This window comes from Ostrea edulis, chromosome 5 (assembly GCF_947568905.1).
Source record: "Ostrea edulis chromosome 5, xbOstEdul1.1, whole genome shotgun sequence".
NCBI lineage: Eukaryota > Metazoa > Mollusca > Bivalvia > Ostreida > Ostreidae > Ostrea > Ostrea edulis.
Window position 1 is genome coordinate 37,963,381 of NC_079168.1, and position 26,946 is coordinate 37,990,326.

A 26,946-nucleotide genomic window follows, 5' to 3' on the forward strand; every position below is an offset into this window, starting at 1 on the left:
CTTGCTTTTTTGTAAGCCTTAAATACCTTATACTGTTTATAATAAGTATATTCTATATTATACCAGTCCAGTAGAAGGCCAATCTCTAAAGCTTGTGAAAAGCGTGAAACAACTACATCAATCGAAATTGGGTTGAGAGAGACAAGGAATCCACACATTTTGGAGACATTGTCACCGCAAAAAAAAAAAAATCAGAAGGGGAGATTATAGTTATCAGGTGTCTGTGGAAAAAAATATGGGGGGATGGAGTCCCCTTTATTTTTTGTAGCATTTCCCCCCAAATGTTAGTAACTAAATTATATAAAATAAGATCAATTGTGGTTAATGGTCACCATTAAAATCATCCTTTTGCCTGTTATTTTTAATTCATCTCTGATGCTCTATCTTTCTATAAATAACTCTAAAGAATTCCAAACGTAATTTTAGAAGAGCGTGCTAGCCAGTCAAAATCGCCCACGTATTCTGTGCGGTATCAGTACATAGCACTTTGTGGTATAAAACGGAAAATCCATTTTTTGTTGCAGTTTTCGGCGATAAGAGGCAATGAATGCAGTCATGTCATACATGGTTTTTAAGTTGAATGATTGTACAATACAACGGTAGTAAATAAATTAGCATCACATATTCCCTGGAGGCTCAAAAGGCCGACATTCTCAGGGGGTGCCATTCTGTGTCATTTGAAATCTAGTTACCTATTGTTGTTATTAGTATACAGAGGTCATAAGTCATTTACAGAAACAAGTGCCTGTGCTTTATATGCATGCATTATAATATTTTCACAAAACATAGAGGTAATCTTTAAATTGAAGTCTTTGTACAATTAGGTAATCTTTAGATTGAAATTCTAGAAAATCCAGTCTTTAAAATTTTAATCCAAACCAAATGTATATTGACATGTGCTAACCGGTAGATGAGTTATGCCCCTTTGCATGGTCTTGTTGACATGAAGTTCTTAAAGTCGTAATTGTTTCCTACAGTTCAAAATGATAACACCCTGTGTTACATTAATCATGGTATGTACTGTGACTATATAAAGATATATAATGAAATATGATCTATTGATAAAATAATGCCAATCTTTCTGATTGGCTGAAATTCAACAAACTAGTAAAAAAAATACGCTAGTCACACCCATGTGTCTCTGAGGTGAATTTTTGTAAATATATGTTAGAAATTCAAAAGTGAATAGAATTGGTATTTTTTAAATTGTTCAATATAATCACATTCAAGAGGTCTTGCTCCCTAGTTGTAAAGAGAATGGCCAAAACACATGAAGTTTGGTCAGCTCCTGTAGCCGGCTTGGTGTTTTCAATTATTCAAACATATAATAACACCCACTCACCCCTATGCTGGCAAAAACTGAAAATGGTCATTTTTTAATTTATTTATTTTTAGGCGAGTTTTACATCTACTAAGCTGAGGTCAGACACATTTAAAGGCGTGTTGACGAGTCTTGCTGTTCTTCCTCAGAATCGGACACTCCTGCTGGGTGCGGACAATGGCAGCATCAAGCTCCTGTGTTAGAAATCCTTCGATCTCGTCTGCTAGGAGAGAGAGAGGGGAAATAACATGAGATCTGAGATGTTGAATCGACGATATGACGTCAGAAAATTCAGAAACGGGACGTATAAACTTCCGCGTCATCAAATCAAGAACCTAGTCACCAAAACACCTCCGTAGTAGTGGTGGTTAAAAATCGATGTTTGTTGTTTCATTCCGTGATTTTGTGTGTAATGTTATTTTCTTATGTCACCAGTGCAATATCAGATCATGGAGCCGGTCGTGAACATTATTAACAGTAGACATTTTATTCCACATAATTTATTTTTTTTGGATTATTTTCTATTTTTATAGTACATGCAATAAATATCACCTTTTTTATTTATCAAGTCTTATATTTGGGATGGGGAAGGTATGAGGTAATATTTCTGTCGATATGTATCTTTTACAGTGTAACTTCTAATATAGACACGTGGAGTGACATCTTAGGTGCATATTCTTGGCCGTAAAAAAAATCATGTCCCTGCAAGGACTTGCCTACGGACACCCATCGACAAATCGAGTCTGTTCTCGTCCATTTCAATATATCCGGATATTTTATTTGGGTCGTATATCTTGTTATGTAATAAATCCGTGAGATTGTATCACAATTTATAAATCGAACGAAGTTTTAACAAAGAATTACTAGGCTGTTGTAATAATTCTGTTAATCCCGACACGGTAGTTAATTCAAAAGTTTAAATTCCAGCGGGGAGAATTCGCGTGTCGGCCCAGTAAGGTTGTCTCATACACCTGTAGATATATTTTTATACAGGTGAGAGGGAATCTTGGAATGCTGTTTATCTACCTTGACAAATCAATATTTACACCGTTGAAACACTCGGTATGCCAGCTATTCAAACGGCTAATTCAGACTGACAGCGGACTCGCGCTGGCTCCGTACTTTCAGTTTTGGCCTGGGACAGGGTTTGGTGTGGTCATAAGCAGTCCTGTAAAGTGTTCACTCATGGATGACCGCTGCTCGCATTCTTGTGATAGTTGTTTTGAATACTAAAAGTCTGTATGCGATGCAGGGATCGTTTTCCCATTGTGTGTGATGAATGCTTGTTCTTAACACTTCTCAGATAAGTCTCTCATGCCTGCTTATTTATTTATTTATTTTTTTAAAAAACGAAACACCTATTTTAACAACAGCGTGATTTTGCTTGCCATGTGCCGATGATATTTCTAGTGGGATTATAAAGTTTGGAAAATTTTAAAAACGATGTTGGAGGGAGTAGTGATTATTCTCGTTGTGGGGGGATGCTTCGATCTGGTCAGTGGTCAGCAGAATTGTCCGGAACATACAGATCCCGCAGTCATCGTTGTGGCCACAATCTTTGCCACGCTGGCCGTCGTTTTTATCGTTGCAGGTGTCATCTTATTTTTGATTTGGAGACGACGTCGAGGTGAGCTATACACAGATCTAAAATACTAGGAATTTGAAATGATTTCTCATAATTCAAAAAGTTTATTTTAAGACCATAGACTGAAACCCAGTGGAAATAAGGAGCGTCCTTAATGCGAATTGTAATTTTTTAATCATTATCGAGACAGCTGCAAGAGACCGTATTCTGATAGGAAACTTTATAAACTGTAACACAAACAGTGACACACATATATAAAGCATATACTGGCTTAATCAAGTGGAAATCGTGAATCAAAATTCACAAACGACAACTCGGAGAAATTATAATACCAGCGCATTGAGACGTTACGGAATTTTTTTTTTTTTTTTTACAATGCCGAACACAGGAATGTCAAATGATAAATAGGCCCGTCTTATGTGACACAAGACACTAGTGTCATACACGGCCCAGTAATAAAATACATGCATTATATAGGTAATGTGTTGACGGCTTGTGGGTTACTCAGTTAGTATTGTTTTATGTAAGGAAGCATATTACACCTACCCTTATGGCTTTTATACGTTAAATGAGGGCGTCTTGCTCTTTATCCCCCAAGCGTACTAAGCTTTATAACACGGGAGGGAACACGGTTTTCTAACCCGTTTTCATAAGACTCGTGTTTTATAATTTAAAAAAACCGTCTTAAATTGTATACAACCAGTGTTGTCGGAAGTCTTTACATTAGCTTATATAAAACTGGACACTGGTCAGTTCCTCACGGGGCGGTCAGTCACTCTGTAGAGGAATACATGTGTTAGCTGTTTGAACGGTGATATTCGGCGGACAGACGTGCATCGATGCATAGAATACTAGGCTGTGGTCTGGGCTCGTAACAACAGATTTAATTCTCTTAAGGTCACACGGACAGAGAGATGGACATTGAAATTGGACAGATTCCAATCTCTGAATTGTAAAACCTTTATTATTAATGAACAGAAGACACCCTTCAGTCCACGTATTGATAAAGACCACTCCAGGCAGTGAATGCATTAAGAGTTTAAAGTTTTTAAGTATATATGTGCATTGTATCCTTGAAAAGCAGGCCTGTGTGTAGACCTAAAACATGGCAGAGCATTTCAGTAAATCTTCTGCTTGTGTATGAAACTTCAAGTCGATTTTATTTTCCACCCGATGGGAATGTGCATGCATGGTTAACAAAGGCTGCCTACACTGAATTCATTTTTTTTTTTAAAAACCCACCTTTTAAACAACTGTTGCTCTTCCATTGCATATTTTAAAACGTTGTTGAAATGTTTGAGGGGGAAGAGTATAGCGTTTTCAGAAACCCTTTGGTGACGATGCCGGAGTTGGCGGGGGGAGGGGGGGGGAGTAATGAAATCGTGCCGCTGGAATATGATGTCCATGAAAAGTTACGAATTCGCAGTTTTTTGTTTTATTTTGGAATCGATACAGTTTTGATGTAACTCATTTCAATTCTAAACGAGAGACATGAACAGATTATATGTACACCGTACATGTTACGTTTTCTTTCGACAGTGTGAAAATAGCCGATTGTGGCATGCTATACATCCTTTAAGCTATTCTAAAACCAAAGAAAATGTAAGAAACAGAAAACTAGATGCGTTGTAGTTGGATATATTATGGCATTTCTCTCGTGTAAGGCACTTTTTATATTTTCACTGGTTGTTTGTTTTACGCTCTACAACTGAGCTACCGCAACTGGAGTTTAATTCATTATTTATTGTACCAAAACAATCCACGTTTATTTTTTATGTGTCTATCGTATTCGCAGTCTTTCATGGATTTTTCCGTGCGTTATGTCAAGGATTTGATTCTGTCATACTTTTTTCGCCGGTTAATTTCATTTGCCAGTGTGTCGCTTTACGCTGGTCACATGGCCGACGTAATTCGGAGCAAACTGATCTCGGACAAATGAAATTAAGATTCTGCTTCAAATGTTGTGGATATTATAGGGCAATCTTATAAGTAGGATACTTTTCAACTTTCCCGCCATTACAATTGGATTATTACGTCTTCAGAAATGTACAACTATTAAAAGCAGATCAAACTAGTTGAACTCATCATCGACCAGTGGGACGCGGTAATGAAAAACACAACCCACACCTTTTGTATCTTGGACAACATGTCTTATAACTCTACATCTTGCTGCTCTAGAATACCGATACAAGCAGACACTGTGTCACTAAGCTCGGTTGCTTGTAAGACATGCACTTGAACACATTGTCCACAGCATAACATAACATCCTCTGTGATGAACAACATATGTTCAAAGCGTGAAGATCCACTAAGACAGGGAAGATCCACTAAGACACGGAAGATCCACTAAGACAGGGAAGATCCACTAAGACACAGAAGATCCACTAAGACACGGAAGATCCACTAAGACACAGAAGATCCACTAAGACACGGAAGATCCACTAAGACACAGAAGATCCACTAAGACACAAGATCCACTAAGACACAGAAGATCCACTAAGACACAGAAGACCCACTAAGACACGGAAGATCCACTAAGACAGGGAAGATCCACTAAGACACAGAAGATCCACTAAGACAGGGAAGATCCACTAAGACACAGAAGATCCACTAAGACACGGAAGATCCACTAAGACACGGAAGATCCACTAAGACAGGGAAGATCCACTAAGACACAGAAGATCCACTAAGACACGGAAGATCCGCTAAGACACGGAAGATCCACTAAGACACGGAAGATCCACTAAGACACGGAAGATCCACTAAGACAGGGAAGATCCACTAAGACACAGAAGATCCACTAAGACATGGAAGATCCACTAAGACACGGAAGATCCACTAAGACAGGGAAGATCCACTAAGACATGGAAGATCCACTAAGACACAGAAGATCCACTAAGACACGGAAGATCCACTAAGACACAGAAGATCCACTAAGACACGGAAGATCCACTAAGACACAGAAGATCCACTAAGACACGGAAGATCCACATGGAAGATCCACTAAGACAGGGAAGATCCACTAAGACACGGAAGATCCACTAAGACACAGAAGATCCACTAAGACATGGAAGATCCACTAAGACACAGAAGATCCACTAAGACAGGGAAGATCCACTAAGACACGGAAGATCCACTAAGACACGGAAGATCCACTAAGACAGGGAAGATCCACTAAGACACAGAAGATCCACTAAGACAGGGAAGATCCACTAAGACACGGAAGATCCACTAAGACACAGAAGATCCACTAAGACACAGAAGATCCACTAAGACACAGAAGATCCACTAATCCACTAAGACACGGAAGATCCACTAAGACACGGAAGATCCACTAAGACACAGAAGATCCACTAAGACACGGAAGATCCACTAAGACACGGAAGATCCACTAAGACACAGAAGATTCACTAAGACGCAGAAGATCCACTGATACACAGAAGATCCATTAAGACACAGAAGATCCACTAAGACACGGAAGATCCACTAAGACACGGAAGATCCACTAAGACAGGGAAGATCCACTAAGACAGGGAAGATCCACTAAGACACAGAAGATCCACTAAGACAGGGAAGATCCACTAAGACACAGAAGATCCACTAAGACAGGGAAGATCCACTAAGACACGGAAGATCCACTAAGACACAGAAGATCCACTAAGACACAGAAGATCCACTAAGACACAGAAGATCCACTAATCCACTAAGACACGGAAGATCCACTAAGACACGGAAGATCCACTAAGACACAGAAGATCCACTAAGACACGGAAGATCCACTAAGACACGGAAGATCCACTAAGACACAGAAGATTCACTAAGACGCAGAAGATCCACTGATACACAGAAGATCCATTAAGACACAGAAGATCCACTAAGACACGGAAGATCCACTAAGGCATGGAAGATCCACTGAGATTCAGAAGATCCACTAAGTCTCAAAAGATCCACTAAGACACGGAAGATCCACTAAGACACGGAAGAACCACTAAGAAAGACACAGAAGATCCACTTAGACACGGAAGATCCACTAAGACATGGAAGATCCACTAAGACATGGAAGATCCACTAAGACACGGAAGATCCACTAAGACACAGAAGATCCACTAAGACACAGAAGATCCACTAAGACACGGAAGATCCATTAAGATACAGGAGATCCACTAGGACAGTCAGCTCATCTATAGACAATTCATCACTGGCAAAGAATCTGGATGAAGGGGGCCAAACAAACATACTGTTGGATTTGTCAAAGACTTTCGACAAAGTCCCACACCGATGCCTTCTCAAGATGAGCCACTTATATGGAGTTAGAGGAAAATTTTTAAAGTGAATAGAGGACTTCCTTCGTGATGTAACCCAATAAGTTTTATAAGAGGGTCACATAAATCCCATCCTTTGGATATTAACAACCTTTTACAGGCCACCAATTTGGATGCAGGACTGTTTGCTGATAACTGCCTAGTCTATCGAAAGATTCGGAACCAGAGAGGACCTCGCATCACTGTAGACATGGGAATAGAAATCGCAAATGTCTTTCCACCCAGAGAAGTACTCAGTCATCCGAATAACCAATATGCGTCATCCATTGCAAACCTATTATAAAGCTCCACAGACACAATCTAAAAATAATACCATATGGAAAATATGGGGGTGACAATTAGTGAGGACTTGCACTGGTTGAGGTAGATCAACAATACTGTCAGCAAGGCAAACAGAACCCTCAGTTGAGAGTTTAATGAAATCATGTGGTGGTCCAACTCAGTAGTTTGAGTGGAAAAGACAGTAGTTGCATGTACATTTATCTTGGTAAGCTGAATCTGAGGGGATGGGTTGAAGAGTGTGTTATATCTATGAAACTTTTTACTGATCAGATTCACTTTAATTTAATTATCCTGGTAATTATGGTTCAACTTCTAAAGAAGGTAACTTTGCTTCCGAGTCTTTCTTCCATAGCAAAATTGAGTTAATACTGGCAAATAAATGTATTCCTGTGTGATGGGACATTACGTGCCTTATCACGTTGTTGCTGCATCACGTCTTGAATAGGTGGGGAAATATTGGGTATAGCTAAGAGCTAGACTCGATCATTTTGAGTGTAAAATAACAGCAGAGCTTTTGAGGTTAACCTTTAGGCAATTTAATTGTCACTATATTTACAATATGTTGTAAGATTTGGATTATTGTAGTAATGGCAGGGTCATGTACATCTAAATCAAAATTCTATCCCTTAGTGCTGGCAGGTTTTGTTCCTTGGTGCCAGCAGGTTCTGTCCCCCAGTGCCGGCAGGTTCTGTACCCCAGTGCTGGCAGGTTCTGTACTCCAGTGCTGGCAGGTTCTGTCCCCCAGTGCTGGCAGGTTCTGTCTCCTGATGCTAGTGGGTTCTGTCCCCTGGTGCCAACAGGTTTTGTCCCCTGGTGCCAGCATGTTCTGTCCCCTTTTGGCGGCAGGTTCTGTCCCCTGATGCCAGCAGGTTTTGTCCACCGGTGCCAGCAGGTTCTTTCCCTGGTGCAAGCAGGTTTTGTTGCATTTTCTTCCTTGTTACCAGACCAATACAATGTAATATTGCACATATTATAACTGTGATTATTGGTTTTTCTGTTCCATGGTTTAACAACACCTGCCTGATATATGCCAATGTCTATATTTAACTTTGCTTTATCTGTCCTGTGACATGTTTTACTCGAATGCAAGTACCGTATTAAAAGACATCTCCTAGAACGAGTCCTTTGGTATTTAGTTTAGTACAGATTGAGGGTGCATCAGGGAAAACTGGCAAAATGGGCTTTAGCACTAGAAACGGAATGAACTTGAATAATGGAACAAAGAATGAACTTGGTTGACCCTATGGTATTTAGAATGTTTGTTCCAGAGATGGTTATCCAGCCAGAAATCAGATGAAGAGGGGATTATTTGCAGCCGATTTGTCACTCTTGTGATGAGGTGTCCTTTGAAGACATTCAGTTTCTGTAAATCAGCTTAGAATGCACAGATTGAAGATTTCTCATTGTGATCAATTGTTTACATATAATTGAGATCATTGTCAGAATGCTTAATCTTTAGGAAAGAGGCTTATATCTTCAAGAAGCTCATTTATGTGCATTTTAGACTGGAGAGTGAACCAAAGTCGGACATATATATTAAGAGATGCTCTCATTTTAGGCACTACTAGTAGGCCCATTTTCGACACACGCACTCATTTTAGGCTGGTAGTGGGCACAGGTTTAGACATAAGAGATAAACTCATTTTAGGCTAGATAGTGGATGAAGGTTAGACATTGAGATAAACTGAATTGTTTTTTGCAGGTTAGACATTGAGATAAACTGAATAGTTTGTCTTTTCTTCATAATGATGTGCATATTGAGCCATCTTTGGCCTTAAGTGCAAGAAATATTTGCAATATATTCATGATTGTGTCTGACAACAAAATGATACTTTATATTATACCATGCAGTTGGTCAGGGAATACATTCATTTGGACAAATCCAAATTGTTGCGAGAATCTGTCTTGAATTAATATACAGGCAATTTGAACAAGTTTTGGTCAACAGTTTGTATAAAGATTAAGAATACCTGTTTCCATACTGGGGCCAAATTGGTTTTAGTGAACTGAAAAAGCTACATTAAAAAAATAAATAAATACAGAAAACTTAAATTCAGTTTACTCAGAGTTCATATCATTATATAGACATGAAGTAAAAACAAATTTAATTAAGACCTATATACATGTACCTATAAAGGCATGATGAAAATATACTGACTCAGTAATGATATCGGATAATTTTCTGGCGTGAACAGAGTCACGATATGGGTATGAAGAGAAAATATGTTGGAAACAAAGTCATCTAAATCCACATCACACCCAAAGATTCCACACAAACCCGCGACAGAGTGAACAAATAATGTTTCATTGAATGTCTGCAGATTTTGTTGCCTAGAACTTTTATGAGCTAAATAAACCTTGCATAGAATATGCATGTATTCAAATGATAAATTTATTAAAATGGTTTGTAATTATACTGGTTTGTAAATATAAAACGATGAAAGTTTAATACATGCAAATAAAGTAACATGGAATTTCAGACAATTCAGTTTGACTTGTTGTGGCCACATTGAAGTTTTGTGTATTGGTTTTGTAGAACTGAAATCTGACAAGAAAAAGCCAGCGGGTGTACAAGATGACAGGAAGGTGGGAGTGGCCAACCCTGCCTACACGGATGGAGAGGGGGATCTCGGTTTGGCTGAGCAAGGCAAGTACTTCTAACTTTACACCCCCCACACCCTGTAGATCCAAATGTTGTCATAGCTCAGCAGGGCCCACAAGCTGTTGATGGTCACTAATTAGGCAATACATCTCTGGTGATAGGTCTGTCCACCTAATGGTCACTCTGCCTTTGTTTGATCAACAGATAAATTACTCCTATCAATTTCAGATTGTTAAATATCAAGACAGCCAACTTAATACACATCTCTATATCAAATACCTTTTAAAAGAACAAACAGAATCATTTTGTATTTGAATATCTTTGATAGTCTTAGTGGCTCAATATCTCACACTTTATCATAGACACAAGCTTAAGGATAAGTATATATAGTGTAGCTGAAGATCTTGTTTTCCCTCTAGAGAGCTTCAGTTCTGCAGCTATAGACTTAATACAGCATTTTTAAGTGTTTAAATGTAAACTAGCTAGACGACAGTCAAAGGTTAAACTCTTGCGATATTTTTTAAATTTTGTAAAAATTAAATTGTCTTTTTTGTGTGGAAACTGATGAATAAATGAAGACTGAAACAATTATCTCGCACAGAAAATCATTTTAAATGGTGAGAACAAATTTTCATGAATTCAGTAGAAAATCAAATGAATGGTTTAAAGCGTTAAAGACATTTTTTCTGATGCTATCTGTTGTATTTTTTTGTTTGTCAGATAGACAAGGAAATTTAAAGATAACCATGGGCTAGTATTGGGCTATTGTGAGCTAGTAATTCACAGAATTTCTGTACATGTGATCTCCACCCATTATCATTGATAACATCTTCAAAATGAAAATGTTAACCAAGAAATTCTTATCTGTATTTTAAAGTTTTTTTTTCTTCTTTAGATATTTTGTAATGGCCAGAGACTTGTTAAAACAAGAACGATTATATACTTGCAGTGAATGATGCGTAAAAAATGAATATCGTGATGATAATTAATCTCCGGCCGTCTCATTTCCCCAGCAATGAATTCCTCTAACTCAACAGTTACGGTTTCCTTAAGGCATGGTGCAAAACATGGGGTAATTTTTCAAAATACAGTTTTTAAAAAATTTAAACATTCTTATGTCTCATCTGGGGAATGTATGTAACATTCCGAAAACCATGATTAACATGCGTCTATAAAGTGTAAATATTTGGCCCACGAATAAAAATATTTGACATTTCCTGCTACTCATGGCAAAAACAAGTAAACAAAAATCTGGCTAAAAGTCATTATTCTTAATGGTAGATATAAGGTAATTTAAGTATAGCCCATGCTTTTTTCTATCAGTTCCATCCAAAGTCATAATATGACACAACTCATAGTCCAAATTTTGTTAAATAATGGTCTGGAATCAAGGTGTTCTCTATTTTGTCAAGTTAAAAACATATTTTAGCTAATATGTTATTTTTTTAAAACTCATGTACATGGCATGCAGCTCAGCTTAATCCAGATTTTGTAGAATCCATCATAAACATGATAAATGGCTCCATGCATGTTTAATACTGCTGAAATGTTGCATAAACAAGGTTTATTTCTTGTTAACCCATTTGAAGGATGCCTAAATTATATAGAAAAATTTTGCTGTTTAAAGTAATATATAGAAATACATGTAATAGTTTCTGAAATTTAAGAAAATTTGAAGGATACCTAAATTATATATAAAATTTTTGCTGTTTAAAGTAATATATAGAAATACATGTAATAGTTTCTGAAATTTAAGAAAAAACTCAAATTACATGCAGTTCCATTGTTGGGGATTGTAAACTGAAAAGGTATAGACATGCATTAACTGCTGTTGGAAACAGGCACTAGCTGCAGCTAGGTCCATTAAACTACATTACTGTGAAATTAAGTTTGGAATGTTGAGACCTTACTCGTAGTCGGGATTCTTTCTGTGAGATACATGCAAGATAATTAACATGTGTTATCATTAAATCTCTTGAATTTAATGTTATTGATAAAACAAATCATTCAAAGTGATATTAGATTTTGTCAATAAGTTTTGGGTTTAGATGAAATCATTAATTATAAATAATTTGAAGCATATGTAGAAAAACTGAGCTAGGAATCAGAATGAAGTGCTTGTTCTTTGTGACAGTCTTTAATTTTTGTTTCATTGATGAATGACATGACACCATTTAAACTTCTTGTACAAAGCTCCAGGTCTCACAATATAAAGATATTTGTCTGTGATCGATCTTCCTGAGATTCATCATTCTGTCAGCCATTAAATCAAAGCTGTGAATGAAGGCCTGATTTTTGTCTTTTATTTTTGGCCAGGTGTTGGAGGCTACATACAGTGCAGAGAATACCCTACCAGCAACCAGGTATGTTTGAATTGAACGAACACTATAAATATGACCCAAAACACATAGGCTTACACACACAAACACATTGAACAAACACTAAACAAATTAAAACACAGACATGTACAACACTATATAGCAAGACCCCAAAACACATAAGATTGTGTACAAACACTAATGATGACCCAAAATGCCTACATATACAAACATAAACACATGTACAAACACTAAACATTATAGACTCAAAACATTTACATGTTTACCCACATAAACACATAGATGTATAAATGCATAAATATAGATACAAACACTAAACAAGACCCAAAACATTTACATGTTTTACCCATATAAGCACATAGATATATATTAAATGCATAAACATAAAATACAAAAACTCATACATATACACACATAAGCACAGATGCAAACACTAAACTGGACCCAAAAACTCATACATACATTATACACACATAAACACACTGATGCAAACACTAAACAGGGCCCCAAAACTCATTCATATACACACATTAGCACAGATACAAACACTATACACAGGACCCAAAGCATCAGAACTTCTCTAGCAAAAGTGTTTGTCTTCTGTAATGGAAGATTTACAAAATTGATGTTAAAGATGACAAATCTAAGTGTGACTTGTAATTGAGTGAAACACTATAATGCTTCAAGCAAAGAATTCAGTCCAACAGTAAAATCAGATAGTGAATGTAATTATGGAAATTTTGATGTTAATGGTTTTCATTATATGTTCTTAGACATTGTGGCATATAAACTAAGAATTTTTGTTTTAAGGTGGCTCATTATACACTGAAATTTTATTAATGGCTTAATTGTTTAAGCAGCTCATATGAAGCATGTGATTTCAAAATTGAAAAAGTAATACAAGCTCTCAACTATTTTATATGTTGTTTCAGAATGAAAAAAAGGTGTTTTGTTTGCAAATAAGAGATTCTAGAGTCCAAATTTCACTGATTTGGTGCATGATATGAATAGACATTCTGATTTTTTAGAGAGAAAACTATCTTTGAAAATTGAAAACTTAATTTGTTAATATTTTAAGTTTTCAAAAAACTTCTATTAATGTCTGCCTGACATCTTTATAAAGGCGACATTAATATTGATAGGTCACATGATGGTGGAGTTCATTGTAATCTCACGAAAATTATATATAATTTCACAAAACTATATACTCAAAAATAAAAAGGTTGAGCAAATTCATGATCTAATGTAGATTTTATGAAACCTTTTGAACATGAATTTCACATTCCATTTACTTACAGTGTCTGTATGATGACCATGCTGTGGTAGAGAACCTAATTTTGTTAATGCTGCCATCCTGGTATTCTTATGCTAGCTGTGATAGCTGTATTTCTTTTAAATATTCTGTGATAGAAAAATTTGTTCCTTTTAGGGCCAGAGCCAACCTGTTACCAAGTCCTCTGCCAAGCAGAAATCATGGTCTCCCAGCTCTAAGTCCGACCTCCCACCAGGAAAACAGGGGTCACATGGATCTCTTGATGACCTCTGTATGGTAAGATTTCCTCTGAATGACCTTGATCATCTGACCTTTAATGATCATCAGGTGACCTCTGTATGGCAAGGTTTCAGAATGACATGCAATTCTCTTAGTATTACAGATTTATTCATCTTCTTGGTAGTTAAGTTTACATTTTCAACATCACTTATTTTTTATCCTTTTGATCATTATAATGTAAAAAAGATTGCAAAACAAAGTAATTATAATTACAAAAATCAATAGTTATATATTAATTTCATGTATAAATGTATGTAATGTTTCAAACCTGGAAGAATTCAACATGAAAAATTCCTTATCCAAATGTTGATGAGTTTTCCCAAATCAAAAGGATATATTTGGTAGCTTTTAAAATTGGTTTGAAAAACACTTGTGAGTGAAAATTTTTTGAAGGGATATGTAAAACATTAAACAATCTTTTAAATAATTGAAATTGTTGAACTATGCAAAAAGTAATTAATACATAGATCTGTATAGTGTAATAGTTTTTTTTAAATAGAAGTACAATCTAAATGCATAAAAAGCCTCCATAACTAAAAAAAAATACATGTGTCGAAACATGATATAAGATATGAATTAAACAAAAAGCTGATTTAGCGAAGGTGAGGTGTGATGACAGACTGCATTATTCATCATTTATAGAATGCCCTTCTGGCAAACATATTGATCAGTGTTTTACAACCTACTCCTGTAAACAAGAAAAAGTAAGGTATTGGAAGACAGAAATGTAGGAGGAAAGTTCATTCCACTTGTTTAACGTAGATCTGGACCTGTCTTACACGAGTTTTCTGTGTTTATTTAGAAACGCTCCTCAGCTGATTTCCTTGGTGTTTATGATGTCGTACTCAGAAACGTTTGATGTAGGGCCCGAATTAAATCACATCGTTAGAGCATAGCACAACCATGTTTATTTTGTTGTGTTTCCCATTAGGCCTGTTTACTACCCAGTTATGATGCCATGATGTGTCCAATGGTCACCCAGTGACCTTGTGAGTTAAGCTTGACCTCAGGGGGGCTTTGGGTGTGTTTTATGACCAGGGTCTGTATAATGATCTGATCATTGGCTCGTATTAATGTCTCATGTTGGTGTAAAAGTTTGGCTTGTGTAATTAAACTCTCGTCAGGTGTAATAGCAGATATAGGGTCTATTTACATAGAGAGATACATTCAAGAGCTATGTCAATACCATCTGTGTCAACAATTCATGTGTTAAGTATATATGTAATCCATTGATGTCAAATACCACCATGGGGACCGCAGAAAGGATCAGCACCACCCATGCAGCGGGCCGCACATGCTTTGTACTAATTCTTGTGTATGAAATATTAAATTACCCTTAATCTAATGTCATCTAAATGTTGCATTAGTAATATGAGTGAATGTCCCAGGTTTAATGATGCCAGCCATTGACAACAGACAATGTCGCGTTGGACCTGATGAATATAAAACTCCATCTAACCCCGGAATCACCTGTAACTGAATTCAGCTTTCACCGACTGCTAATTTCATTTTCTTGTGATTGTCATTGTTTGTGGCCTTTCTCTGCGTATGACATTAATTTCCAGTCCACGGACGGACTGTACTGGTGACATTAATTCTTGTCTTTAAATGTTCTTTATCCACGACCATGGACAAGCCCACTTTGTTTTGAATTCATTGATACAGTTTTTCTTTTCTGTCTCATATTACAAACCTTGTTTATGCCATATGGTGCCATGACCCAATCCTCAAATTTAGCCACTGTTTCTGTTACTATAATCAATGAAAACATTTCCTAACCTGTCAAGTGCATCATATCAATTAAATCTCACTGACATACTTGTCAGGTACGTATTATGATATAGAATGCGAGTGCATTATATTAATTCTTTCTGGCATACTAATGTGAGGTATGACTGTGTAGAACGAAGACTGCTTCAGCTCAACTAAATCAGGTGACAAAATAAGTAGTAAGTTGCCAAGTGCTTTGTATATGGAGGATTTAATTAGCTACTTGATGTTTGAGAGATACTTCGAGACCTCAAGGCAGTCTGAATCCGGGGGTAGAATTGTAAAGTTGATGATACATGGAGTAGACATTATGATCATATTTTCATCAGCATTTTTCAGAAAATCCCCCTCCTGTGTGAATTAAATAATCATTCTTGTGATAAATCGCCTTTGAACAGAGATTTTTCAATTTGAGCAATTCTTCACAATGATTATTAACGTATAAGATATTGACATTATAACACTTAGTGAGACTTACTATTGCAGTCAGGTTGAACAAAGCTTAGAACTGTTTGTGATTATTAGTGATTGTGTAAGCCAAGCAGAATGTACAACATAATCAGATATCTGTGTCCCTGTACAACATAATCAGATATCTATGTCACTGTACAACATAATCAGATATCTATGTGTCACTGTACAACATAATCAGATATCTATGTCCCTGTACAACATAATCAGATATCTATGTCCCTGTACAACATAATCAGATATCTATGTCCCTGTACAACATAATCAGATATTAATGTCCCTGTACAACATAACCAGATATCTATGTCCCTGTACAACATAATCAGATATGTATGTCCCTGTACAACATAATCAGATATCTATGTCCCTGTACGACATAATCAGATATCTATGTCACTGTACAACATAATCAGATATCTGTATATCCCTGTACAACATCTGTGTGGAGACTCTGGGTTAGAGTAGGTCCTCAGTACCCTTTGCTTGTAGTAAGAGGCAACTAAATGGGGCGGTCCTTCGGATGAGACCGCAAAAACCGAGACCCCGTGTTCTAGCAGATGTGGCACGATAAGATCCCTCCCTGCAGCTCAAAGGCCATAAGTGCTGAGAATATAGGCCTAAATTTTGCAGCCCTTCACCAGCAATGGTGATGTCTCCTTGAGAGGGACGTTAAACAATATACAATCAATCAACATTATATAGTCAGATATCTATATGTCCCTGTACAACATAATCAGATATTATATGTCCTAATGTACAACAGAATCAGATATCTATATGTCCCTGTACAACAGAATCAGATATTATATGTCCTAATGTACAACAGAATCAGATATCTATATGTCTCTGTACAACAGAATCAGATATCTATATGTCTTTGTACAACAGAATCGGATATACTTGTACATGTATGTCCCAGTACAAATGGCTCAACCTACTAATTATACTTTTGTAATCGGGACATGTTTAGGGTAGAGCGTGAGTCGGACACGATCTAATGTTGGACAACTTTCAATGATGTTTATTTCAATAAAATTCATGCAATAAATTCATCTTTCTCTGTGATTGACTAATAAAGCAATGATTAAACTTTAAAGAGTTATATGCTAAGTGCCTCTGATGACGGTGTCACATGTACAGTTAATTTTACACCTGACCACCAAAAGTACTGACAACCAGGAGAATGGAAGACCCACCAAGTAATATTTTGATCGATTAAACCTGTGAAACTTAGCAAAACATGTAAAAGAAATTAATTTGAATGTGTTAATTACAAATATATAATAACTCTCAACATTGAAAATGCAAAATTCATGTGTTTCTTAATTCTAAAAATTCTGTTTTGAAATATTCAAATTCAAACACAAATAATGAATGAATTTGATCTTGAGTTGGACAGTAAAAGCTTACTATTTGATACAAATTAAGTTGGACACTTTTTAGAACTTTGATATCAACATTAAAAATCACATGGAAATTTGTTTTGAGAATATATAAGGCCAACATGTAATGTAAAAATATATTTTACTTTGCATTTGAAAGTAAACTAACTTTTACAAGTAAAATAACGGGAAATGAATGTTATCACACACACACGCACCCCCCCCCCCCCCTCCTGATTCTACGACGTGAAATCAGTTGGTACAGCTTGATTCATTACACCTTATTTTAAATAATTCATGACTGGATTTTTTCTTCAATCAAGTAATGTACCTTCCTGTGTTACAATTTTAATGAAAATCCATACGTGCATGTATGATGTTCACAAAAAGTAAATTATAAAATAGTTAATGTCAGTTAGAATACCTGCAATAGATTACCTGCCTGTATAATTCCTGATAAATATTAGTGTCCGAGTTCAAGCAGGGGCATAGCTAGGACTATTTCAATGTGAAGGCCCGAAAGATGAAGGTTTAATTGGCCGAGTCATGAAGCACCAATGGGAGATGGGTGGGTGCAGGAGTGGTTTGTCAGGGGTCACCCCCAAGCAATTTTTAAGATATATTGGGACTCATTTGCACTACTCTCAGCATCAAAAAAATTGCAATAGACATTAGATATTGTACAATTTTTCAAAGATTTTTAAACTGTTAAGTCAAGTGAGTCATTGTGATCAGTAGAAGTTTATAAAAAAAAATATGTTTAACCATATATATTCATATCATGTAGAATATACATTATAAAAAGAAAAGGCCCAACAGAATAATAATTTTATATCCAATTTTCATTATATTGTTATAGTCATAACAACATAATTTGTTTTCATAATGTAAAACGTCTGAAGATTTTTTAAAAATGAAAGCTCTTAGGTTTTACAAAGTCTTATTTAATATTTTACCTATATATACATGTATATATGAACATATTATTTTTTGCAAATATTTATGGACAAAAATGTGTTTTGAAAATGAAAAGACACGTGCCTACTCAAACCTAACAAAGCTATGCCCCTGAACTCAATATCAAATGTGTCCGAATTACGAACGAATTTCAATGCTGGCAGATCATTGCATCTGAATGCATTAATTATGATGTAAAATACCGGGGTGATCCGAGCAAAAATAAGTAAATAATTTCGAGCTCTTTCGGGCAACACCATAAACCAGAGGAGAAACAGTCCGAATAAATCTGCATACAAAAAGGAAAGAGAGGGGTGTGCGACTCACGATCACTTTATTCTATACCACTGCCATGTTGAAACCAAGATCAGATAGCAATCAATGAAAAGGAGGATCCCATCTAGAATTAAATAATTAAAAAACATGCAATGAATACGTCTCATTTGGATAGAATACTCCTACAAATAAGAGCCTAATGTCCCTACGCTCCGGAAGAATGAAAACAGAATGTAAAGATAAACAAAGAATATATACATGATAACGTAGAATAAGAGTGTCTCTGGAGTATAGAAATAAGACGGATCTTGAGACATCTACCTGTCTGATAAAGGATTCACTAACAATGATATCAACAACCGAGTACTTCAGTTTTATCATTATGAAAACAATTCATTATCAGCTCAGAGGACTGTTAATTTACTTCAAATTAAGTGATATTTCAATATCTAAGGGATTTCAAACTAACCAATGCAAATAAAAAGAGAAATTCTTGCTGGGGAATATTTTTTTCCAAAATATTAACCAATTCACTTTTTAATAAAGTGGAGTAAGTTGTAAAACTCTTTATTCATGATGACTTTTATTTTCACCCAAATTTGCATGGTTATACTACTTTAGGTTTTGATTAATAATCCTGTGTGTATATAGATTTATTTACATGTGTATAGTAATGTCAGATGTCTGCTGAATAATACCTATATACATGTTTAACAATGTGTTATAGAATAACTCGCATGAAAATATCTCACAAATATGATTTTATTTATAGTGTATAATCTAGTGACATTTTGTCCACTTTAACCTTTTATATGGTGTTTCTATAGGACCCAGAAATTACCAGTGTGTGGTTGCAAAGTCAGGACTTTGTCGGCCTCGGATTCAACATCGCAGGAAGCATGAGGGACGGAATATTTGTCAGCCAAGTTCACAATCGTGGACCTGCAGTCGAATCGGGGAAGTTTCATGTTGGTACGTACTGAAAAAGGGTATAGCAGTTATGTCACCTCAAAATGCTCTCTATTACTGATCAGAACTATAGCTAAAAGATTATATTTAAACAGTGTATAACGTAATAAATATTTTTGCATATTTTATGATCTTGAAATTCATTACTTCTTATATTAACTAGACTTTTTTTATGATATATATATACCGACATGCAAAAGAATTGCAACCCCAATTAAATGTCGATGATTTTTACTATGAATACTTGATTGTTAGATATTTTGAATCCCATGATGTCATACATGTTTCCAAGCAATTCATGGTTGACTGAACTTGCACTTAAGTGTCCATGAGACATCAATACATACCCGATTAGCACATGCATGGATACACATGACAGCATTTCATGCTCGTCAAACCTGTTTGATATCCTTCAGGTATCTGTTAATGATAGTCCGATATTCAGATTCATTTCTCATATTGTATAAAGGATGCCTAAACTATGTAATGATGCACACAACTGGATAGTGCAGTTACTGTTGGTTGGAAAAACCCAAAACGCTGTGACATTAGAGCTCGGAATCTTCACAAAGTTACAATATCTCATCTCTACAAGCGCTTTAATTTAGACTGACTCGAAGGTTATGACACCTTCATCAGGATCGTTTAATTTAGACTGACTCGAAGGTTATGACACCTTCATCAGGATCGTTTAATTTAGACTGACTCGAAGGTTATGACACCTTCATTAGGATCGTTTAATTTAGACTGACTCAAAGGTTACGACACCTTCATCAGGATCGTTTGATTTAGACTGACTCAAAGGTTACGACACCTTCATCAGGATCATTTCATTAGGTTGTAGCATTTGCACATGCACAATAGGTTAAGAACAGCACAAAAATATGCAAATGAGACACCAGAAACATGTAATCCAAGAATAAGCCGAGACGATATTGTGCTGAGGCATGAAGATACTGTGCTGAGGCACCGAGATACTGTGCTGAGGCACCGAGATACTGTGCTGAGGCGTCTCCGCTCTTAGAGCATTGTGTCGTGTTGCAGTAGCAATATGTCTCTTTATCGTCTTCAATTCAACTCCAATGGTTGTGACGACGAGATAGTATTGTGCTGAGGCATGAAGATACTGTGCTGAGGCACCAAGATACTGTGCTGAGGCACCGAGATATTGTGCTGAGGCACCGAGATACTGTGCTGAGGTGCCAAGATACTGTGCTGAGGCACTGAGATACTGTGCTGAGACACCGAGATACTGTGCCGAGGTGCCGAGATACTGTGCTAAGGCACGGAGATATTGTGATGAGGCACGGAGATACTGTGCTGAGGCACCGAGATACTGTGCTGAGGTGTTTCTGCTCTTAGAGCATTGTGTCGTGTTGCAGTAGCAATATGTCTCTTTATCGTCTTCAATTCAACTCCAATGGTTGTGACGATGAGATAGTATTGTGTTGAGGCATGAAAATACTGTGCTGAGGCACCAAGATACTGTGCTGAGGCGTCTCTGCTCTTATAACATTGTGTCATGTTGCAGTAGCAATATGTCTCTTTATCGTCTTCAATGCAACTCCAATGGTTGTGTCGCCGGCATTCTAATGTGTTTCCTATGATCATGTGCCGTATACTCTTCCCTGACAAGTCGAGATTCACACTTTACCACTCATTGGGTGTCAGCGTGTTTTTCAAAATGGCAGTGAATGTTATACTGATAACTGCATGATGGAATATGTCGGGTTGAGTGTTGGTAGTGTTCTGGTGTGGGGCAGGATCTGTAGTGACAACGACAGCTCAACATGCAGTACATTATGTACATTAATTGACACTGCTCTGTAACCGGGAGTCGGCATAGTCTGTTTGTCCTCCAGTACAACTTAAGTTTGTTGTCATTTGGCATCATGTGCTAATCAGCTGTGGACTATCTTCACCATAACGATGTGTTACTTGGCCACCATTCTGCCCCAATCTTTCGCCATTAGAGCATGTGTGCGACATGTTAGATTGGTACATCCAGTCATGCCCAAATCCACCAGAGACTCTACTTACTTCCCATCAGGGACTTCAGGAAGAGTGGTAGAACATCTCTAGGGCAGACATAAAGCATGTAACCATGTACATTTTACAAACTCTATGCATCACAGAATTCGAGCAGCAACAAATGCTATGGGGGGGGGGGGGGGGGGGGGGGGGGGGGGCATAATCTTTATTGAGGTAAAAAAAATTACAATGTCTAACACCTAATCAGTCTGGACATCTTTTGTCAAAGTGATGTTGAGTAATTCTAATTTTACTGTGCTGTCTATAATAGATGTATATCCACTGCAAACTTTAAAAATTAAACAATATATTTGAATGAATTGTAAATGATAAAATTGTTGTGGAAAATTGGAGGTTGTGTCTGTTTTGCATGTCGGTTGGTCAGATGTTGAGAAATTTATATGTGTTCATGTTTTACGACTTAAGTATGAAATTATACACTGTTGCGATCCGGAATTCATGTCATAATGTATTCTTTATAAACTGATTACAGTAGAACACACTTATAATGGAGTGCTTGGGACAAACAGTTTTGATTCATTATAAATGTTATTCATTATATCCAAAAAGTTCATAAATTCATCATCCACATGTGAAATAAAAGTGTTCTACAGAAGACCAGAGATTCAAATCCCAGTTAATAACATATATACACACAACAAGGGCCAACACTCAGAATATCTGTTTTAAAATATGATTTATATTTACAGATGACGGAATCTCAAATTTGACATTGTTTTATATATTTACAGGTGACCGAATATTGAGTGTGACTGTCTTTTATATTTACAGGTGACTGAATATTGAGTGTGACTGTGTCTTTTATATTTACAGGTGATTGAATGTGACTGTGTTTTTTATATTTACAGGTGACCGAATATTGAGTGTAACTGTGTCCTTTGAGAACATGGTGTATGAAGATGCCCTGACCATTCTCAGCTATGCTTCTCCTTACCCAGTCAAAATCACACTACAGGAAGAGCGACCATCAAAGACAAAGGACAGAAGGAGCGGTCACCAAAAAACGATCCTCAGTCACCCCCTATATCGGAGCCAGTCCATGGACACCCTCCTCAAGATTAATCGAGAGCCCATCTACACACCAAAGAGAAGCATGAGTGAGATGAGACAACCGAAGGAAGTATTGGACAATGTGAAGCAGTCACTGAAAGTCAATGTAGACTCTGACAACAGACACAGCAACATTGCAGAACACTCGCCAGAAATTCACGTCTCAGCAGATGTAGAGCAGTCCTCAGTCCCAGCAGAGAAGCAACCAGTGACTGTCCTGGTGCCGCCACCTGCTGGTGAGGAAAACGAGGATGAGAATGATGTTCCTCCCCCTCAGCCCACCATTCCACCTCCACCCCTGGAGTTTAATGACAGGGTGGATGGTGAGGTCTCCTCCCCAAATCCTGCCACCACAGAAATACAGTTTTCAGATCCTTTTGAAAATCTAAATGAACAGGACAAATTAGACATGTTGCGTTTGTCGTATGAAGACCCAGATGACAAAATTGATAAAGAAGATTTGGATACCAGTTTATCTGACTCCAGAGAACAAGCGCTGGCTGATGTTTCATTCCATTCGGACAGTACCATCACTGAAGTGGAACCCAAATCTCCGACTCCTATAAAACCAGAAAGAAAGAAAAAGAAGTCCTCCAGCGAGACGTCGAGTGTGTCCTCTTTAGATGAAGCTGGCGATGGTCAGAAGTCTCCCAGAGACGTAATGCCAGATATTGTGGAGGATCACATTTCTATGTCACTTTCAGGTGTGGTAAATGCTGCACCAAGTTCAGAAGATTCTGAGGTTTTTGAGGATGTTATCACTCCTCAGAAATCAGACAGGCCGATAAAAATATCTGACAAAATTCAGTTGTCATCATTGGATGTGTCTGTGACTAGTGTTGGAGATATTCAGGATTCTCCCACGGAGGCCAGTAGGACATTAGTAGACTACAGTCTCTCGGACATGGAGAGCACGCTCCGCCCCCAGACACCAGAGACCCAGGCTACAATAGAGGAAGACTTCATTACACCGGTGCAGGTCAAAAAAGGTGAACTGGAATCGTCGATGTCACGGTATTTTGACTCTAGTAACACCTCAACCTCCACCGTAGAAAACATGAAATCAGATTCACCCAACACCACCATGACAAGCATGGACTTCAATCTAAACATGTCCTCCAACCCAGACTTGTTTTCTACGCCATATCCAAAGAGAAATACCAAAGAAGGCCACAGTGGAATGTCATACGATATCTCCATGATGGAGCTCAATGACTTAGAGAAAAAATTAAAACAGAAAACAAAAGAAAACACGAAGCAAGGTGTAGCGTTTGAAGTTCGGGATGATGTCCTCTCGGGAAGGACTGTGATGTCAGGACTAACTGACAATTCAGATGTGTGTGGGAATGTGTCGAGGACTAAATCTTGTGAAGACAACATTGCGAAGAAAGCAATGCTGGACAGTTCAGTGAGCTCCCTTAGTTGGTCTGGAAAGCGTCTCGTTCGCTCAGGATCATTTTCAGAACTTCCTCAGGATGATTCTAGTGATTGGATCGATCATAATTCATTGAACAATGATGAAAGCATTATCTCTCAAGATGAGGAGAAGGAAATATTAAACTCATCGGAAGAAAGTCTTACCAGCAATAATAAAAACGGACTTAAAAAAGCCAAAATGTTTGGTGCTCGTGAAAACCTCGCCAACTTATCTTCAGAAAATTCAGGGTCCCAGCAATCAGTAGCAGACTCTATGAGTGGGGGCTCAACTACCCCACCCCCCTACCTCAGTAATAACGGGGGCTCATCTACCCCACCCCCCTACCTCAGTAGTAATGGGGGCCTTAGTGTGGACACATCTCCACCACAACCAGCTCCCATCAAAACCTCTGTCAACATATCTACCTCAAGCATTCCCAATAATTCCTCAAATAACCCAGGAGAGAATGGACCATACTCTCTGTCAGGGGACATAACTCTGGGAGATGAAGAGGACTGTTAAAGTGCATGTGTTCTAATATCATCAACTCCATATATCATTAACTGTGGCAAAATGAATCATCAAATTACCTTTACCATATTTTTATATGTTTTCTTTTAAGATGACAGTAGTATTTTATGAAATTTATTCTTCTAAAGTACTAGTACACATACTGCTGGTGGTTCTATGTGTGTGACTGTTTTGTTTTAACTTCTGAACTCGGTATGAGTTCTTTTAAATAATATTTCATATCTGATAAAATTATGCATCCAGTAAATTTTCCCAGTGATATTTTTGTTATTTGAAACTTTTCTTACCATTTTATCAAAAAAGATGTGTATCGCCAATATAGAGTGTCCATATCAAAATTGTATCTTTAATATGCAGCTGTTTGATTTTTATGGTGTGTTTCGTAGAAATTAGGTCCAGGTATTTTTTTTATAACAGCTAATTTTATTTTTTACATTTTTCACTGTAAGAGGTGCTCCAATTTGTACAGCTTTAAAGTCTGATATGCCAGTAATTTTTCTGCCTCTGCCTTCCGATTCAAAGTCTGTTGCAACAGTGATTGACAGTAAGAGTTGTCTCTCCTTATCCATATTTGCTGCTACAAAGCGGTAGTGATTCAAATCAAAGATATACATATTGAACATCTTTAATATCAAACAAAGCAGTTTAGAATTAATAACGTAATAAATTTTTTTAGAATTAACATTCCTATATTACGTAATATTTCATTTATGATTGGAGATTATCAGGATGATGTTAACAGTATATATATATAGTATTTATAAATGTACATGCATATGGGCATTCTACAGCAAAAGCGCACAAAGTGGTACTTAATATAGTACGTATTTCAATATTAACTAATGTAAATAAAAAAGCTGGCTATAAGTCACTAGTTTAGTAGATTGTATGTAGAAGATTGTATGGCCAATGTAAGTGTTACATTCCTGTAGAAGATTGTATGGCCTATGTAAGTGTTACATTCCTGTAGAAGATTGTATGGCCTATGTAAGTGTTACATTCCTGTAGAAGATTGTATGGCCTATGTAAGTGTTACATTCCTGTAGAAGATTGTATGGCCTATGTAAGTGTTACACTCCTGTAGAAGATTGTATGCATGGCCTATGTAAGTGTTACATGCCTTCAGAAGATTGTAGGGCCTATGTAAGTGTTACATTTCTGTAGAAGATTGTAAGGCCTATGTAAGTGGTACACTCCTGTAGAAGATTGTAAGGCCTATGTAAGTGTTACACTCCTGTAGAAGATTGTATGGCCTATGTAAGTGTTACACTCCTGTAGAAGATTGTATGCATGGCCTATGTAAGTGTTACATGCCTGTAGAAGATTGTAGGGCCTATGTAAGTGTTACATTTCTGTAGAAGATTGTAAGGCCTATGTAAGTGGTACACTCCTGTAGAAGATTGTAAGGCCTATGTAAGTGTTACACTCCTGTAGAAGATTGTATGGCCTATGTAAGTGTTACACTCCTGTAGAAGATTGTATGGCCTATGTAAGTGTTACATTCCTGTAGAAGATTGTAAGGCCTATGTAAGTGTTACACTCCTGTAGAAGATTGTATGGCCTATGTAAGTGTTACATTCCTGTGGTAGATTGTATGGCCTATGTAAGTGTTACATGCCTGTGGTAGAATATGTGGCCATTGTATAAATGCCTGTATCTGATGCATAGTGAACAGTTGTAACAAACAAGCGGGGTTTCGGGCAGTGTTCAAAAGATTTTTATGTAAATATTATTATGTATATATGAAATATTAATTTGTTTTATTATATATATTTTATATACCTATTATAATAAATATACTCAAGTTTTAAATATTTTTTGTTTTCGTTTCATTTCTTAATGGTGAAAGTGTGTGATATACGATATTCATGAACTAAGTCTTTATTAAGCGTGTGATATGATATCGATGCGAGATGAACTAAGTCTTTATTAAGTGTGTGATATGATATCGATGCGAGATGAACTAAGTCTTTATTAAGTGTGGGATATGATATCGATGCGAGATGAACTAAGTCTTTATTAAGTGTGGGATATGATATCGATGCGAGATGAACTAAGTCTTTATTAA

The 26,946-nt window shown here is 36.9% G+C and overlaps 2 protein-coding genes across 6 annotated transcripts in view; both read left to right on the forward strand.

The window, feature by feature from the left end:
- The window catches only part of LOC125648985 (WD repeat-containing protein 81-like), a 51,352-nt gene extending 49,467 nt beyond the window's left edge, over window positions 1-1,885 (forward strand). For all 3 annotated transcript variants that reach the window (XM_056165953.1, XM_056165952.1, XM_056165954.1), the window contains one exon: window positions 1,396-1,885. In XM_056165953.1, the coding sequence (XP_056021928.1) occupies window positions 1,396-1,524 (129 nt within the window). In that variant the 3' untranslated portion in view covers window positions 1,525-1,885. The remainder of the gene's footprint in view (window positions 1-1,395) is intronic.
- Window positions 1,886-2,191: 306 nt separating this feature from the next.
- LOC125648983 (dentin sialophosphoprotein-like) lies at window positions 2,192-26,694 on the forward strand. Of its 3 annotated transcripts, none has more exons than XM_048876084.2 (6): window positions 2,192-2,948; window positions 10,047-10,157; window positions 12,429-12,475; window positions 13,881-14,000; window positions 19,687-19,831; window positions 22,729-26,694. In XM_048876084.2, exons 1-6 carry the CDS (start codon window positions 2,765-2,767, stop codon window positions 24,867-24,869), a joined length of 2,748 nt encoding a protein of 915 aa, XP_048732041.2. In that variant the 5' UTR covers window positions 2,192-2,764; the 3' UTR covers window positions 24,870-26,694. The 3 variants fall into 3 exon arrangements, with proteins under 3 accessions (XP_048732041.2, XP_048732043.2, XP_048732044.2); XM_048876086.2 differs by lacking the exon at window positions 2,192-2,948 and adding an exon at window positions 6,945-7,715; XM_048876087.2 differs by lacking the exons at window positions 2,192-2,948; window positions 10,047-10,157 and adding an exon at window positions 10,823-11,184.
- The last annotated feature ends 252 nt before the right edge of the window (window positions 26,695-26,946 follow it).

Coding starts and splice junctions, on each gene's coding strand:
- LOC125648983 (XM_048876084.2), top strand. CDS start 2,765: ATGTTGGAGGGAGTAGTGATTATTCTCGTTGTGGGGGGATGCTTCGAT. Junction 2,949..10,046: donor GATTTGGAGACGACGTCGAG/GTGAGCTATACA, acceptor TTGGTTTTGTAG/AACTGAAATCTGACAAGAAA. Junction 19,832..22,728: donor ATCGGGGAAGTTTCATGTTG/GTACGTACTGAA, acceptor TTATATTTACAG/GTGACCGAATATTGAGTGTA.